The 17594-nt window shown below is 48.8% G+C and overlaps 1 protein-coding gene across 4 annotated transcripts in view; it reads right to left on the minus strand.

Annotated features, from left to right (window-relative positions):
- SH3PXD2B (SH3 and PX domains 2B) overlaps window positions 1-17594 on the minus strand; it is a 339606-nt gene that overhangs the window by 17505 nt on the left and 304507 nt on the right. For all 4 annotated transcript variants that reach the window (XM_085618152.1, XM_085618150.1, XM_085618151.1 and 1 more), the window contains one exon: window positions 4490-4539. In XM_085618152.1, coding sequence (XP_085474278.1) covers window positions 4490-4539 — 50 coding nt within the window. The remainder of the gene's footprint in view (window positions 1-4489; window positions 4540-17594) is intronic.

Below are 17594 nucleotides of genomic sequence, written 5' to 3' on the forward strand. Positions count from 1 at the left end.
CCTCTGGAACTCCAGCTCAAGTCGATAGAGTTGCTCCGCAGTGAAAGAGGTCCGCGTCCGCTTCAGCCGGTCCAAATCCAGGCCCTGTTGCTCTTGTCCTGAAGAAGCCGTAAGAAATATACCGGCTGAAACGCGACCGCGTCGACAGTTGTTTTATAGAAGGATCACAAATAAGAAAAATTTCCCGGTGGACAGTAGCCTTAGTTTGTTTTTTTAGCCGTAGAGGTGTTAAGTGTAAATATATGTCTTTTGTTTATGCTCAATGACAGAATGTTCAAATAACTAAAATGCGAATTTCGACGCAGATGACAGGATAATTAAAGGTATCCGTGTCCAAAAATATTTGTGTATCTTTTCCTCCTTACCAATTGTTTAAATATTGCGTTTCAGATACCCAGGTAAACGGGAGGGTGATTGATGGGTATACCCCTAACCAATATCACTACAGAGTTGAGCACTGACCCTAGGAAAGGTTGAATCTGAAGTGGCGCCAAATAAGAGTTGGTAGTATTGACTTGTCCCCTTTTCTCCCTGACCTTATTAATTCCCCTGAGGGGATCCCCTTTCTCAGAGGCATTGACTGTATACCACAGGCTGTGCAGCAGGGAGGTTGCAGTCTGGGTGTTGGTTAAGCACTCTGTCTGCTTGAAGTCTTGATCAGCCAATCATCGAGATAGGGGTAGATGCGATTTCCTCAACTTCTGAAGTGAGAGGCTACCACCTCTAAACACTTCATAAAGACCCTTGGGGCCATGGTGACACCAAAGGGTAGTACTTTGAACTGGCATTGTTGACCAATTACCATGAAGCGGAGGCAGTGCTAATGAGCGGGATGGATTAGGTTGTGAAAGTAAGCATCCTTCAGGTCTAGTGTGGTCATGACTTTGCCTTTTTGCAGAGGACAGATGACATCCTGTAGGGGGGCCCATGTGGAAGTGTTCTGACGATGCATCTATTGAGAGGATGGAGGCAGAGGATGGGTCTTAGGGATCAGTTTTTCTAGAAAATGTGGAATTACAGGGAGTAGATGCCTTTGCCTTGATCTTGAAGGGGCACTGGCTCTATGGCTCCTTTGACTAGGAGTGCCTGATCCTCCTTTTGCGGCAACACAAGGTGTTCTAGGCTGAGCGTTTGGTTGCAGGGTGGAATGTTTGGTGGAGAGGAGAGGAGTTCTAGGCAGTAGCAGTGCACGATGATGAATAGGACCCAATGGTCTGTGGTGATACCTTCCCAGCATGGAAGGAACCCTTGAAGCCTCCCCAGACAGGTGTTGGGTGATCAGGGGGCATTGGGGTGGGAGGTGTGGGAGGGACGTAGGTCAATTATTGTAATTGATGGCACCCTTACTAGCAGTGCCTTTGGCTGGCCCTTGGCAAAGATCCCCATGTGAGGGCTCTGCTGTCCTGTTGGTAGTTGTGGTAGAGTTGGATATGTCCTTGGCAAGTGGCTTTGCAATCCCCACTTGACTGCTGTTTCCAAAAGGAGTCCTTACCATATAGTACCTGTAAGGCAACCATCACCTTTGCGGTCTCTGTGTCTTTTTTTTTATTTGGTCAACCTGCACCCCAAAGAGGTGTTCCCCATGGAACAGCAGGTTGAGGAGGTGCTGTTCCACCTCTGGCCTGATTCCAGACTTTCTGAGCCAGGAATGAGCGAGAGGATAATAGAGGTATTTACTCCCCTGGTCAGCAGTATCTGCAGCAACTAAAGCACACCAATAGTCACTTTAGAAATGGCTTTTTCCTCCTCTATAAGCTCTTCCACACTGTTTGTGATATTGATCTCAGAGGTGCTGTAAGAGCCCTTCCATATCCTCCCAATTGGCTCAATCACATCTAGAGAGGAGGCCTACTGAGTTTGCAAAGCGCCAACGTTCGGCTGCACCTACGGCTACTCTCTTCCCTGCAGCATCTATTCGCTTGCTGTCCTTATCAGGAGGCGGTGCATCCCCAGTGGCCTGAGCTGTTGACCTCTTCCTAGCAGTAGTGACTACTAAGGAGCCAGGATGGACATGACCTCTGATATAGAGTGGGTCAGAGGACACAAGTTGGATTTTTTCACAATGCATGGTGTGACCATGCAGGATTTAACTGGGTCCCTGGAATTTTCATGGGCGGACTTAATCCTACCCTTGAGCATGGAGAGGTACTAAACGGAATGCTTAAACTTTGAGAACATCTTCACTAAAAAGTCATTCTCAGCGGGGGTAGTGTACATCTATCCCCACCTTATGTTAGGTGGCTGCTTTTAGAAGACGCTGTGGTACACCATGGTGTCATCCGCCAAAGAGGCCCTGACAGGGATATGCTCTAAGTCTGGGTCTGTCTGAGGTTCTACATCGCCTTCTGAAGCCTGAAGGCAGAGTGGGAAAAATCTTTGGCAGGAGAGGAAGGGCTAGGAAGGCCAGTATCCGAGTAAGACTCCGGAATCCCCTGATGGGAAGAGGGTGAAGGTAGTGAAGGAGGAGATGATGGTGGAGGAGACGATGGTGGAGGGGTTAAAGGTGGAGGGGATGATGGTGGAGGAAGAGAGGAGGAGCAAGGGAAGAAGGAATAGGTACAGGAGAAACCTTGTGCTTAGGCATCTTGGGAGGCAATATGGTGTATGATGATCCTCCTCTGGAGTACATCCAGCTCCTGCTGTAGCTTCTTGAGAAGAGGGTATTCCTTTATGCCGACTGTAGAGGGTTTCAGTGCAGACAACGGTTTCAGCATCAACAGCAGCTGCTTCGGTGACTATTTATTTCGGCTTTGATTATAGAGCCGCCTTCGATAGCTCAGAATCAACCCAGGTCTTTTAAGCTTGGGGCAAGTGGAGAATCAAGACAACTAGGTGACCCTTTTTGTCTGCTCCGACGTGTTTTCTCGGTGTGCACCAGTACTCTGAGGCAGCATGGCACCCATGGAAGGCAGCAGCTTCAGCACAAGACTCGACGCCTGTCCCCCGGAAGGGCAGTGCTTGGCTCCGGTGTGTGGCTGTTTTGGAGGGGCTGGGGCATCGTCAGTACTCACTGAAGGCATGGTCTTCAAGAGTGTACTGGAGCTGGCCAAGGTGGATGGAACATCCTCAGGCACTTGTTCTTCAGGACTGGCCTACTGTGTCGGAAGGTTAGGCAACCCACCAAGTGCTTCTTCCTCCTCTTTGGTGCTGAAGGGGATCGTCCCGCCCAAGATTTTCGTCATTTGAGGAGCTTTGTACTATCATGCTGTGGGCCCACCATCAGTCTCTGCATTGGTGTACAGTCTTCTTCCTGCAGAATGCAAGTAACAGTTGCAGTGGCTCTTATTGTGCTCCTACAAGAGGCAAAGATTGCAGACAGTGAGAATATCAGACCAGGAGCACTTAGAATGACACTAGAGGCATCTCTTGAAAGGTGTCTACTCCATTACCTCAGGTGCATTTTCATGCTCCGAAGGATATGAAGGATATGTAGGAACATGCAGCACGCCAATAGACCTCTAGGTCAGAGAGACTCCAACAGTCGAAAACAGACTGGAGGTATGCAATTGGCACAGTTAGCAGTGGAAGAAGTCTTGCAGTGAAGGGGAGGAAGAGAACAAAACTCTGAAGGTATGAAGGGAATCAGCGGACTTGTTGAAACTGGGAGTGCACTAAATCACATTTGAACGGAGAAAAACTGTATACAATGGAGTAGGTGCCCATGTGCATCCAAGGCCAGAGGAGAAGTCACCAAGACCTTGTGACTCGAAAGATTTCTTCGAAGAAAAACAAGTTGCAATCATCCGAGCCCAACATAGGATGGCAGGACTATTCAGAGCATGTGCATCTACAGCCACGCACTCTACGAACAAACTATTTTATTTAGCCAGTACAAGCAATGCTAACAATCACCAACAAAAGGCATTGCTGAATGTTTGCTTGTTTGTTTGATAATATTGGCTATGGTTTGTTACCTATTGAGACGTTATTCTCTGGATGCCCCACCCCCCATTTCTGTAAAACCTCTTTACATAATAAAATTGTAGTTTGCCTTTTCATAAAAGAACAGTGTGGACCAGTCGAAAAAAATTCAAATATTGGAGGCGCAAGATTATGGGAAAACAACCAATCAAAATTAGGAAAAAGTTGTAGCAAGCTGTTGAAAAAAAGAGGTCAACTCAATCAAAATTCATCTTGCCAATGTTTTTAGGACCCACTTTAGTAGAGGACCTGGCCCTACACAGTCACCCAAGGCTTCAGATGTCCCAAGTAAAATTCTCAGACTAGGCTGTGAAACCAAGAGGCCTGGATTCTGATCCAGTGTTCCCAAAATTCATGTCACTAAACCATTGCAGCACTCTGGTAGCTGCTTTGAACACTAATGTGGATGGAAGAGACATGTTCACCTCACAAAATATTGTAAAAACACAACCATCTCTTCCATGGCTGCATCACAGTATGGTCTATAAAGGCTCAGTTGTAAGGTATGCCAAGACAGTGTGACAACCAATCAGAATACTGGTGAAAATGTATAAGAAACACCACTTACTATAGTAAGATCTCGTCGTGGTGGAGGCCTCTGTCTCATCTTGGGTGAATCTGTTGAAATTAAATAACATATTCCACTTAGCTGAAATGTAATGAGTTTCTCACAAAATTTCAAAGCCATATATTACCTATACGAAGGCGTATCACCGATAGTTGCCAAAGGCACCCCCAGTACCATTCAAGGCAATTACCAAGAAATCTTTAAAAAAAAATCTCATTTTTTTTTAAATTCCTGGAGGAATATGAAAGGCATCTCTGAAAAGATCTATGTCTATTTTCTACGTCTGCTCTCATGTTTCTTTAGGGATTCCCTAACGGTTTGTCATTGCTCTCTTGGGCTTATTAGAACACTGGAGTGCAGACAGCTCCACTGAAGACAAGGAAGAGGAGCAGATGCATCCTGTCTGCCCCAATACTTCAAAGCTTGCCTTTCTGTTCCTCCCGGTCTATTTTAGAACATTTTACCCGCAGTGGGTGGCAAACAGGTTAAAAGTCCTTCTGCTGGGGCAGTACCAGTTGTTAAAGGTTCTCTACCAAGTTGTAGGCCCTCATCAGAAAAGGGGACCTCAACAACCGTTACTGCCTGGGCAGCACGCTCCAATGCAATATTGAAGCCTTTCCTTCAGTCCACCACTCCCCTGGGTCTTCTGTACATATTCTTCAAAGCTTAGCCTAGGCGCATAGAGGTTCCTTTAAGGATTCCACAAGATCTCTCCAAAGTTTTTTTCCAAGGTTTCCCCTTAATGATCATTAAATTATCTCAAGCCTGCTCCAAAGGCATCTCTAGGAGCATTCAAGGTACACTTTAGGCTCTCCTAGGGCTTTTACAAGATTTTACTATGGAGTCCTTAAGTCTTCCCTATGTGTGCTAAAACCCTTCTCAAAATTTCCCCTAATCCTAATTTTAAACATTTATTAAATTGCGACCCCAATACATGTGATAAGCTGTATGTGAACATAAAAATAACTAATGAAAACAGCTCTGAGAATAACGGCACCTTAAACCATATGAAAACAGCAGAGTGAAATAACAGGGCAACGTACAATCAAAAAATCAATTAATTTTCTGAGAAATGCACAAAGGTAACCTGAGCAGCATTAGGAAAGCAGCAGATAATAAAGTTCAAAGATGTACATTGTCAAAGGTTTCTGAGATTTAATGAGATAAGGAAGAAGGTGGCCAGTAAGGTATTCTGTACCCTACACACTGCAGCTGAAGGGGTTGTGCACACATTTCAATGACAGGATCTGGGAATGATCAAGCTCCAAACATCTGGACTTTTGTGGAGTCTTTGACACCTAGAAACTGGTTTGTTTTTCAGCCAAAAGGTGGCCCAGAGATGAAAGCCTTGTAAGTAATGAAGCAAATGTATGCAATAATTCGAGAGGAGGTAAACTTGCAACAAAATCAGAATATAAGGATTAAAGTACATGGTACCCAAGAAATCAGGTTCCAGATCTCTCAGGTGCACCATATAAGTTGAAATGCAAAATGGTGCAGGAATATTTACTTTGGGACCCTCAAAGACCTGGAGCTTGACCCAGAGGGTCATATGTGAATGACACGTGTTGGTCCCAATAGGAAGGAAAATAAACAACGTAGGATGGGGCACTCCAACCCCAAGGAGGCATACAAGATGTTAATGTTGCCCATGATCAACTATGTCCTAAGATGCAGGGGGCGCGGAGGGGAATAATGACTCATAAGGCATTCCAGATCACGACTGAGCACATATGGACAGATAACTTGGGTCGATTTGTGGCAGTCTCGGGGACGTGGGAGGGACAGACGTTAAACTTGGTATCCGTATACCTACCGCAGGGCCTTCAGACCCCAGCTTTCAGAGACCTTGGTGATCTCCTCCTTACTTTACCAGAGGGTAGTAAATACTACCTCCTGCTTGCACACAAATTCACAATTTTATGGAAGCTATGGGCCTCGTAGACGCCTGGATGATACTCCACCCGAGGGAACAGCAGTACACATATTATTCCGGGGCTCACCGCAGTTGTCCCGAATCGACTACATCGTAATGCTAGCAGACCAGTTAGAAAACATCAAAGAAGTGAGCCACCTTATCAGGGGTATATCAGACCACTCACCTGTATGGGCCCAAATCGATGTGGGAGAACCCAGAATTGGTAGAGTAGTACCTATCAATCCGTGGTATCTCAAAAACCCTCAAATAAAGGAGGAAATTGTACAAGACAAGACACAGAATTGTACTTTCAGGAAAACGAATAGTTTCTTACCTGTCGGTGTAGTTTTGCAGCTTGAAGATCTTTCTGGATTCACTATGCTGTGCATTATTCCGCGATCTTGTGGTTGGGTCCGGATTCGTAGTCTTTCTTTTTTTTGTCGTAGCCCAGGTGGGCGTCGACGTCCCACCATTTGGTGTACCTCTCGTGACGTCGGCGCACCTCCTGCGGAAGTCCCACCTCGGGTGCGCCATCTTCGTGTTCTTTTTTCCCTTGTTTTGTTCTTTTGTCTTCTCTCTTTTTTTTTTTTTTTTTTTTTTGAACCCCAGGCGGTTTTAGTCTTGTTTATTCTCCAAGTCTCTTTTCAGTATTTTATTCTTCTCAACCTCACTTTCGACCTTGCTCTCCTGCCTCATCTTTCTGGCGGAGGTGGGTGGGTCCGCTAGTGAATCCAGAAAGATCTTCAAGCTGCAAAACTACACCGACAGGTAAGAAACTATTCGTTTTGCAGCGTGAATCTTTCTGGATTCACTATGCTGTGCATAGACTTTGTAGCGGTTTGCTATTTTTGTGGCTGCTGGGTGGAAGATGAGCGTTGGTCATTGAATATATGTTGGAGCACCTTCTGTCCTACTTGTGCTTCCTTGTTCATCTGTATGTCCACGCAGTAGTGCTTAGTGAACGTGTGTACTGAAGCCCAGGTTGCCGCCAGGCATATGTCCTGAATGGGCGTGTTTGCCAGAAAGGCAATTGTTGCCCCCTTCTTCCTTGTGGAGTGTGCCTGTGCCCCCTCCGATAGTTCTTGTCCTGCCTGCCTGTGGCAGAATTGTATTGTTAGCGCGATCCATCGTGCGATGGTGCCCTTGGTCACTGGTCTACCGAGGAAACTGGTAGCGAATGACACGAAAAACTGTTTTGTTTTCCTATGTTCCTTAGTTCTCTCTATGTAGTGCATCACCGCCCTTCTGGCGTCGAGAGTGTGAAGTGCCCTCTCTGCGCCCGTTGTCGGGTTTTGGAAGAAACTTGGTATTTGAATGGTCTGGTTCATATGGAAAGCGGACACCACCTTTGGCATGAAGTGTGGGTCCGTCCTCATGACGACTCTGTCCTTGTGGATCTGTATGTAGGGCTCCTGTAGTGTTAACGCCTGCAGTTCGCTTACCCTACGTAGCGATGTTATTGCTACCAGGAAGGCTGTTTTCATGCTCAGCATTTGTAGAGAGGCTGTGTGTATGGGCTCAAAGGGCACCTTCATGAGTTCAGTCAGGACTAAATTGAGGTTCCATGCCGGCGGCGGCATTCTTTTAGTTGGTGCTAATCTTTTAGCTCCCTCGAGGAATCTCTTTACTACTCGAGAGGTAAAGAAACTTCCTCCTGTCTCCCCTCGTGTGTACGCTACAATCGCCGCTAGGTGGACTCTTAGTGACGACGAGCATAGATTAGATTTTAGTAGGTGTGTGAGGTATCTAAGCACCGTTGATTCCTTGGTCATTTTGTTTTGCAGTTTATTTCTGGTGCACCAAATAGTAAACCTTTTCCATTTATCCCCATAGCATTTCCGTGTCGTTGGCCTCCTAGCCTCACGCAGCACTCGCATAGTGCTTCGAGGTAGCTTAAGGTGTGCGAACTCTAGGTCCTCAGGAGCCAAGCCGCTAGACTGAGGCTCTCTTGCTCTGGGTGTAGAACCTCTCTGTTCTGCATGGAGAGTAAGTCTTAGATTTTTTTGAATTTGTGTGGGGGGCCCTCTGCCATCTCCACTATCTGAGAGTACCACGTTTGTATTGCCCACTGTGGTGCTACTAGGATCAGCGTCATGTTGCTTGTCCTGCATTTGTTGAGTACCCTGTGCATCAGTGGTATTGGTGGAAAAGCGTAGGCAAATGTTTTTGACCAGCTTATCCATAGGGCATTCCCCTGGGATTGTTTTTCTGGTTGTCTGGATGCGAAGTTTTGGCATTTTGCATTCTGGCGTGTTGCAAATAAGTCTCTTGTAGGTTTCCCCCACCTTCTGAATAGTTTTTGCGTTTCCCATCCATTGAGCTCCCACTCGTGGGATGCCGAAGTCTGCCTGCTGAGCCAGTCCGCTTCCACATTGTCCTTCCCTGGAAGGTGTATGGCCAGCAGGTCTATTTTCAGTGGGATTGCCCATCTCCAGATCTCCTGAGCCAGTTTGGATAGGGGGAACGATTGCGTTCCTCCCTGCTTGTTGATGTAGAACATCGTTGTAGTATTGTCTGTTTGTATCAACACTCTTTGGTTGTACAGCTGCCTCTGGAAAGCCTTCAGGGCTAGCAGTACGGTCTTCAATTCCAGGTAGTTGATGTGTTTGACCGCATCCGTTGGAGTCCACAGACCTCTCACTCTGAGCTTGTTCATGTGTGCACCCCATCCCCTCTGGGATGCGTCTGTGGTGATGGTCACAGTTGGGTTTGGAGGTGTCAAGGGTTTCCCTGTTGTGATGTTTTCCCTGTTCCATCATGTTATCTCTTCCTGCACTGCGTGCGTTACAACCACTAGATCCTCCCAACTTCCGTTTGCTTGTGACCATTGTTCTTGCAGCCATTCTTGGAATGGTCTCATGTGTAGGCATACATTGGGGACTAGGTGTATGCATGACGCCATCATCCCCATGATCTTGCTCGCCGTTCTCACCGTCAGAGCTCGCCCCTTCTGGTAGAGACGTGTCTCCTTCAGCAGGGCTTCTGTTCTCCTGTTGCTGGGCATGACTGTGTTGTTTATGGTGTTGATCTGTGCCCCCAGGAAGATCTTCACCTGTTCTGGTTCCATTGATGATTTCCCCCAGTGAATCGAGAACCCTAGACTTGTTAGTGTATTTGTCACTATTTCTGCGTGTTCCTCGCACTTGTCGAGAGTACTTGCTTTGATTAGCCAGTCGTCCAGGTAAGGGTATACATGGATCCCTTCCCTCCGTAGGTATGCTGCTACCGCTGCCAGGTATTTTGTGAACACCCTTGGCGCGGACTTGAGGACGAATGCCAGGGTTGTGTATTGGTAGTGATCCTCGTTGATGGTGAACCTTACCAGGTTCTTGTGTCGACCGTTCATCGGGATGTGCAGGTAGGCATCTTTGAGATCCACCGTGGACATGAAGTCTCCTCCTCGTAACTGGGGCAGCACTTCTTGCAGCGATGTCATTTTGAATCTCTGAGTTTTTATGAATCTGTTTAGGAACCGTAGATCCAGGATGGGTCTTAGTGTTTCGTCCACCTTTGGGACCAGGAAGTAGTTTGAGTACACTCCCTTGTTCCTTTCTCTGTATGGCACCGGTTCTATGGCCTTCTTTTGGAGCAGTTGCAGAGTCTCCTTTTTGAGTTGAGCAAGCTCCTGCCCGGAGCGTTGCCTTCTTTTTGGTTTCTTGTCTGGAGGTCTTTTCTCTAGCTCTATACAGTACCAGTACTGTATGACGTTCAGAATCCATTTGTCTGATGTTATTTTTTGCCATTGTTGAAGGTAAAGTTTTAGTCTTCCGCCTACTGGTGTTGCATGCTCGTAGGCGTTTGGTTTGTGAATCCCCCTACTGTGTTCACTATGCGCTTCACCCCCTGGGGTATCCTGAGGGTGAGCTTCTTCTTTCGATGGAAGTCACTTTGATGAGGGTTGGTCTCCCCCTCTTCTTCTCTGTCCACGTCCGTTTCCCCTCCCGCGAAAGGACTGGCCCCGAGGTTGGTACTGCCAGTTCTGCTTCTGCTGGCCCTGCTGGCTGTGACCTTCACCCTGCTGTCCTTGCTGGAAAGTCTGGTGTGACGTTCCCAGCTGGTTTCCTCCCCTTCCGAAGGGTCTCCGAGCTGTGGTGCCTCTTCGCATCCCTCTAAATTGCAGGGCCCCCATGGACCTAGCCGTTTCATTTTCCTTCTTCAGCTGGGAGAGTTTTTCGTCCACCGGGGCACCGAACAGCGTCTCACCGTTGAATGGTGTGTTCAGTATGTTGTTCTGGACCTCCTGTTTGAAGCCAGAAATTCGGAGCCAGGCTTGCCTCCTCTCCGTGATACCAATAGCCATCAGCCTGCTAGATGTCTCTGTCCCGTCCAATGCTGTCTTAATGCATGCGTTAGAAATGCTTTTGCCTTCCTCGACCAGATGGGAAGCTCTCTGTCTGTACTGCTCTGGGAGATGCTTAATTAGGTCTCCCATCTCGTCCCAGTGTTGGTGCTGGTGCCTGTTCAGAAGGGTATTGGAGTTGGCCATGCGCCAGTGCATTGCTGCATTTCTCTCCACCTTCCTCCCGATGAGGTCCATTTTTCTGCTCTCCTAGTCGGGAGGCAGCCCTGAGATAGCCGGCACATTGGCCCTCTTCCTGGCCGTGGAAGCAATGATGGAGTCAGCTGTGACTGATCCCTTGATATATGGAGGATCCTGTGAAGAGTGCTTTTACTTCTTTTCTGTTCTTGGAGTGATGGATCTGCAAGTTCCGGGCTCCTTGAATGCCTCCTTCCCTTGGTTCATCACGCTTTGGAGCATAGGGAGGAACTGGCTCCTAGTCTGGATGGGGAGCAGTGTTTCCAGTAGAAAGTCTGCTTTCTGCTTCTCCTCGTCCAATTTCACCCCAAAGGCCGCTGCTGCGCTCCTGACGACCATGTTGTATGCTCCAATGTCGTCTGGCGGCGAAGGCCTCGAAGGATATGTCTCCACGGGCTCTTCGAGACTTTCGGCGTCGAGGTCTTGCCATTCCATCTCCTGAGTCGGCGACGGCGCCGAGCCGTAGATCGACTGCTGCTCGTCTTCTTCTCCCTCATAGTAGGCTTCCTCCTCCTCCTCTTCAGGATCTCTCGACAGATCTTCGGTGTCGAAGTCCTCCTGTTCCTCGACCACCTCGGTCGGCGGCCTTACTGGGATCTTGTACGGTCTCATTTTTTCGTCGAACTCCTTCTTCCTCAGAAGGATACCCTTCATCTCCGCTTCGAGCCTTCTCTTTTTCTTCTCCATTTCGGAGGCGGGATCGGCGTCGAGCGCTGGTCTCTTCGACGGAGCTTGCGTCGACGTGGCCTTTTCCTTCGTCGTCGGGCGGCTCACCTCGAGGCCCTGCTTCGACGAACCCTGCTTTTCGGCGGGCTTCGGCACCTGGGAGCCCTTCTCGAAGGATCCGCCGGGCCTTTCGTCTTTGGATCCACTTGCGGTCGTCGAAATTTTCGGCGCCGGTGTTCCTTTCGAGGACTTTGAGAGTCACTCTCAGATTTTCGGGGCCCTTTCGGGGCTTTTGTACTCGAAGAGCCTCCTACCTTGTCAGGCGTTTTCTTATCGGTCTCTGCCACCGTGAAGACGTCGGGTCCTTCTGCGATGTTGTCCTCATCGTCGGTGGAGAGGCCCAGCTCATACAGCGACTGGGCCTTACCCTTGCCTTCCATGTTGAAGTTGGCTCTTCTCTGCCTTTCTCTCACTCGGAGTGTCTTCGGCGTGAAGACGGCGCAGGCGTTGCAATCCTTGCTCACGTGGTCGATCGGCAGGCAAAGGTTGCAGACTGGATGCTGATCCTTCTGCGCGTATTTGTGGTGGCAGTTACGGCCGAATTTGAATGGTGTCTTGTCCATTGCGCTCAGAGTCTCCGAGTGCGCATTTTCCAATGGGCGTCGAAGTTTTCGTGGAACTCCACCTTCTTCGTCGTCCCAGCTGTATGTTCTTCTTCTCTGTAGTCTTGTATACTTTCTCCTTCGATGAAACTCGCGTATTTATCTTTTCCTTCGTTCAAACTCTGGAGCTTCTCGATGACGATCCAGACCCAACGGCGGAAAAAAGAATCTGAAGATGGTGCACCCAAGGTGGGACTTCCGCAGGAAGCGCGCCGACGTCACGAGAGGTACACCAAATGGTGGGACGTCGACGCCCACCTGGGCTACGACAAAAAAAAAAAAAGAAAGACTACGAATCCGAACCCAACCACAAGAACGCGGAATAATGCACTGCATAGTGAATCCAGAAAGATTCACGCTGCAAAACGAACGTTCGGTGAAATCGGCTCAGACATTATGGGAAGCCTATAAGGTTGTAATTCGAGGAGCAGCTTTCTCTCAAATAGATGGGGTTAAAAAACATAAACAGGAAGAATTGGTGAGTTTAGAAACAGAAATATGGGAACTAGAAGGGAAGCTCCAAGACGCTCACCTAGATGAGACGAGACATGCCTTAACATTAAAGACGAAAGAGTACTCTGCAGTGGCCACTGATGCGGCTAAGGCATTTCACAGGGCAACGCTCCGCAAAATCTATGACGTCGGTAATAAAGCCGGGAAATTGCTGGCCTGGTTGGACCATAGGGAACAAGCAAGTAGAGTGGTGGCAGAGCTCGTACTGGAGTCCAGGGAGAGACTCACTGAGCCGCAGGAGATGCCTTTGGTATCTACTATCGTGGTATATAGAAGTCTCAGATGCCATACATCGAGGAAGACATGCACTTCTTTTGGGGGGATTTATCCCTGGCTGCTCTTTCTGAGGAGGAGAGGTCAGAGCTCGACCAGGAGCTCAACACCACAGAGGTCGAGAAAGCCATACACGACTTAAGGGTGGGTAAGGCGTCGGGCCCAAATGGTTTACCCATTGAACTGTACAAGTTAGCCTTGAGTAAGATCCCACCCTATCTTACCGGAATGTTTCGAGAGAGTAGAGAGGCAGAACTGCTTCCTGTCGACCAGAGGTTGGCGACCATCATGGTAATTCAGAAGAGTGGCAATCCCAAGAATCTGTGCTCGTCTTACAGGCAGATATTGCTGCTCAACGCCGAAGCCAAGATACTGGCGACAGTCCTAGCCACTCGTTTACTTCGCGTCCTGACGCAACTGCTACACACGGACCAATCGGGCTTTATGCCAGCCAGGAATACTTCTCTTAACTTGCGGAGTCTACAGGGAGTGCTGGACCGAGCCGACACGATATCCGAAGACGCAGTGGTAGTGTCCCTGGAAGCAGCCATGGTGTTTGACACGATAGAATGGTCCTACATGTTTGCAGTATGGGTTTTGGCCCAGGCTACTTGGGGTGGGTCCACCTCCTTTATTTTTACACCGCTTGCCCAAGTGATGGTCAACAATAGAAAGTCTCCTGTGTTTCAACTTGGTAGGGGTACCAGGCAGGGTTGTCCCCTCTCCCCACTGCTCTGCGCTTTGGTGCTCGAACCACTGTCGATGTGGATACGGAAGGATCCCGTCATTGGAGGGCTCAAATGGATAGAGGGCTGTGAAGACCGTATTCCGTTATACACCTAAGACATTCTATTATATTTGGCATCCTGCTCGACCTCCCTAAATAGAATGCTTCACATTTTCATGGTATTTGAACGATTTACTGGCTACACGATTAATTGGTCCAAATCGGTCATCTATGTCCTTAGTGGAGAGATGCCTTCCCTGCCCAGAGGTATTCACATAACAGAAGCAGAGACAGACGGGGTTTAAATATCTGGGGATCCGAAACTCTAAAGACCAGACTCAATTATATGATCATAATCATCTAGCCCCGTTGCAGAGACTCAAAAGTGACGTCCAGCACTGGAGGTCGCTCGCATTGACCCTGCTGGGGCGTGCAGCCTTATTTAAAATGATGTCCCTTCCACGTTTTTTGTATGTCTTACAGAACACGACACACCCAGTGGCGGGCTGATTACTTTAGAATCGTAGATGGTGCCCTGAGGGGCAAACCACCTAGAATTGCCATACAAAAGCTTACATTGGAGTGGTATGATGCGGGAATTGGCCTCCCAGACATTAAGAAATATTACTGGGCGGCGCAACAAGCCGCTATAAATCAGTGCACGTACAGACCACAGGGAGACCCAGATTTAACATGGACAGGTGGCTACTCCCGGCAGGGAGTTTGGCAGGGGCATTATACACTAATCCAGCCAGGAAGAAGTTGTCGGGGCCCACTGGACACGCAATACAAGTGTGGCGGGCGGCTACAAGTAGTCTGGGATGGGAGGGTAAGATAACACTGGCCACCCCACTCTGGGATACCGACCTACTTAGTAATCTGCGGCACACCAGGGGGTTCGACCGTTGGGACTTAATAGGGATCTCTAAGGTTGGGGATCTATGGAAGGCAGGAAAAACTATTCCCTTTGCCCAATTACAAGTGGAGTATGAATTGGCCAATATAGAGTATTTTAGGTACCTGCAGATCCAACATGCTCTACTCGCAGTGATAGCACAGGGAGGGATGCCGCCAGACTCCACTAGAAGATAGGGTCCTGGATGGGAATCTTCTGGAAAAAGCCATATTATTCATATATAGAAAACTCGTTGTGAGAAGTTGGCCTGGTATATGATGTTCACTAGTTAAAGTGACCACCTTGTACCATGCCAAGCAACCCTTATGGTGTGGTTGTAAGTCAACCTTTTCGGACTAGCTGCCCTAGTGGTAGCGTAGGCTAAGCAGTCTTTGAGGCTAAACTCGTTAAAGCGTGTTAAGCAGGCTGTTTTACCAAATGTAACCCCCTTTTATACCAATGAAAGGACACCACACAGATATATATTCAAAATATATATGTATTTATTTCTCAAAGTGTCCCCTAGACTCTTTATGAGCACAGGAGCACAAATCGTTAAATAAGACAATGTTATAATATACAGAAGTTGCACTTTATATGGATGGGCCCTGGTGGCCACTCAAACCATATACTAAAATAGTGGTATAAGTACCACGAACAGGAAAGGGAAAAGGCCTAGGGCCTCTAGAATCGCTGGGCCTACAAGGAGCTAACTTTAGTTAGTGACCAGGAGGTCCACGGGTCGCGTGTGCAGTGAGTAAAGTCACACGCGGGCTCCCATAGGTTTTCAATGGGTGCGTAAAAGTTTAAAAGTTACTGCAGAAAGGATCTTCTGGTTGGACTACCATCTCAAGATTTAAAACACAGACACTAGAGATGTTTCTCTACACTTGGGCACCGGGGTGCCAGCGTTACCTCACCTACAGGAAGCGGGTGCATAGGTCTCGAAGTGCGTCGGGTTTCTTCTATCGATTCAATGGAGCCTGATTACAAAGATGCTGCAGGCGGTCGGTCCAGAAGAGATGCGTTGGATCCAAGGGTGGATCGGAGTAGTAGAAGACCTGAAAGCAGAAGGGACAGTGTTCACAGTCAGTAGCCAGTGACCGGCGTGGCACCAGGTAGGTACCAGGCGATGTCGGGTGCAAACAGGTGATGAGGGGTAGCTTGTCTCCGCAGCCACGTGGTCCCTGAAGGTAGACGACGTCCAGGAGTCGGTTCACGAGCTGTCCCATGCAGGCTCTCGCTGTCGGCGGTGTCGGCGACTCGAAAGAAGCAAACAAGCCTTGGCAAAGGCAGGAGTCGTGGAAAGAGATGTAAGCTGATTGTTCTGACCAGCAAGGTCAGAGGGGCTGCTCTTTTGGAGAGCAGCTAGGGCCAGTCTGGAGCAACCAGACCAGCGTCGTTGAGTTTCAAATAGGTCGCCAAAATGGCCACTAGCCAACGGGCCAGGGACCGGGCAGGCGCGTCGAGGTGCAAAGTGCAGAGGGGCCCCACGCAGATCGTGGAGATGCTGGAGGGCTCACCTTTGGTGCAAATGCTGCTCGGGTGTTGGGCTTCTCAGGTCCCAAAGCACAACTTGGAGGGAGCCTCTGTCGTTGCGCTTGCAGCTTGTCGTCGGTCTTCCAAGATGGCTGGCTCCACGTGTCTCGGTGCCTCCACGGGTTCCTTCTTTGCAGGGACTGTGGATCGGGCGGTGAGAGGTCTGGAGGTCCAGTTCTTGTCGGGCTTTGGGCTCGGGCTCCGGCAGGAGGCGGCGGCAAAGCAGACGTTCAATAGCTGGTTGGTGCTTGCGTTAGCAAGATGGTCACTCCCTGACCATAGGGGAGATTTCCTTCAGTCCTCTGTGCAGCAGAGCATCGAAGTTCCCGTCTTCTTCTTGTGGTTAAGTTGATTCCAGGATGTCTGAAGTCTTAGGACACAGCTCCTACCTTTAAGCGGATTCTAGGGGCCGGACTACCTGCTAGGTCCCTCCCTATGGGTGGGACCAGGAAGGGGGGCGGTTACACCCCCAATCCTTTGTCCAGCTCGCCCCAGGTCCGGGGCTGGTGTGCCCCAGGACCGGTTTGAACTGGCATATGCACCGAGGCTCCTTGTGAGCCTCAGGCATGTCTGATTCTATTGAAGCCCTACCTGACCAATACACAAAATCCTGTCTGGGGTGGTGCTCGCACCTCCCCTGGCAAAAAACCCTTTGTCCACGTCTCCCAAGCTGGAAGGACTCCCAGCAGCAGGAGGGCAGACTTGTGTCTGTGGTGGCAGCATCCATTTTGTGGAGCGGAGGCTATGTCTGATTTTACCCGGGTTTCAGGTACTGTACATGTCGTGTCCCTCTAGAAGGGTGGAATGCTAACCCCGTCGCCAGAATTGGCGAGGGGTTAGTATTCCAATTCGTATGACACCTTACTCGACATGTTTTGATAAAGCCAAACCAGAGATAGCATTTAACCGCGAGGTTCATAATGCACTTAAGAGTATATGGTATGGCGATATCTGGAAACAGTAAAAGGAAGTGATTCCGATCACTGCAGATAGGCTCAGCTCATGCCAGAGCACCATCTCACATGAAACCAAGCACTCTGCCTTCAGGATTGTTAAGGCCTGCCATAGGAGTGACTTATAGGTTAATATGTGTCCCATTTAAGGTTAGGTATAGGTATACTACACCTAAGTAAGAGGTGATTACACCAACTTACCCCAGCTGAGTGATCAGCCAGTTGTGTCAAATTGTTAGGCCAGGCCAGGGGTGGCATAATACATGCTTCAGCCCCTGGTAGGCCTTAGATACACCAATGCCCTGGGTACCTAGTGTACACTGGTACAAGGGGCTCACAGGGTGATCTAGTTCCAATTGGTTATGCACCTAAAGTGCATAGTGTGAATTTAGTAGAGAGAACAGCAGGCTGGGGGTCTGATT

The sequence above is a fragment of the Triturus cristatus genome, chromosome 7 (assembly GCF_964204655.1).
Source record: "Triturus cristatus chromosome 7, aTriCri1.1, whole genome shotgun sequence".
NCBI lineage: Eukaryota > Metazoa > Chordata > Amphibia > Caudata > Salamandridae > Triturus > Triturus cristatus.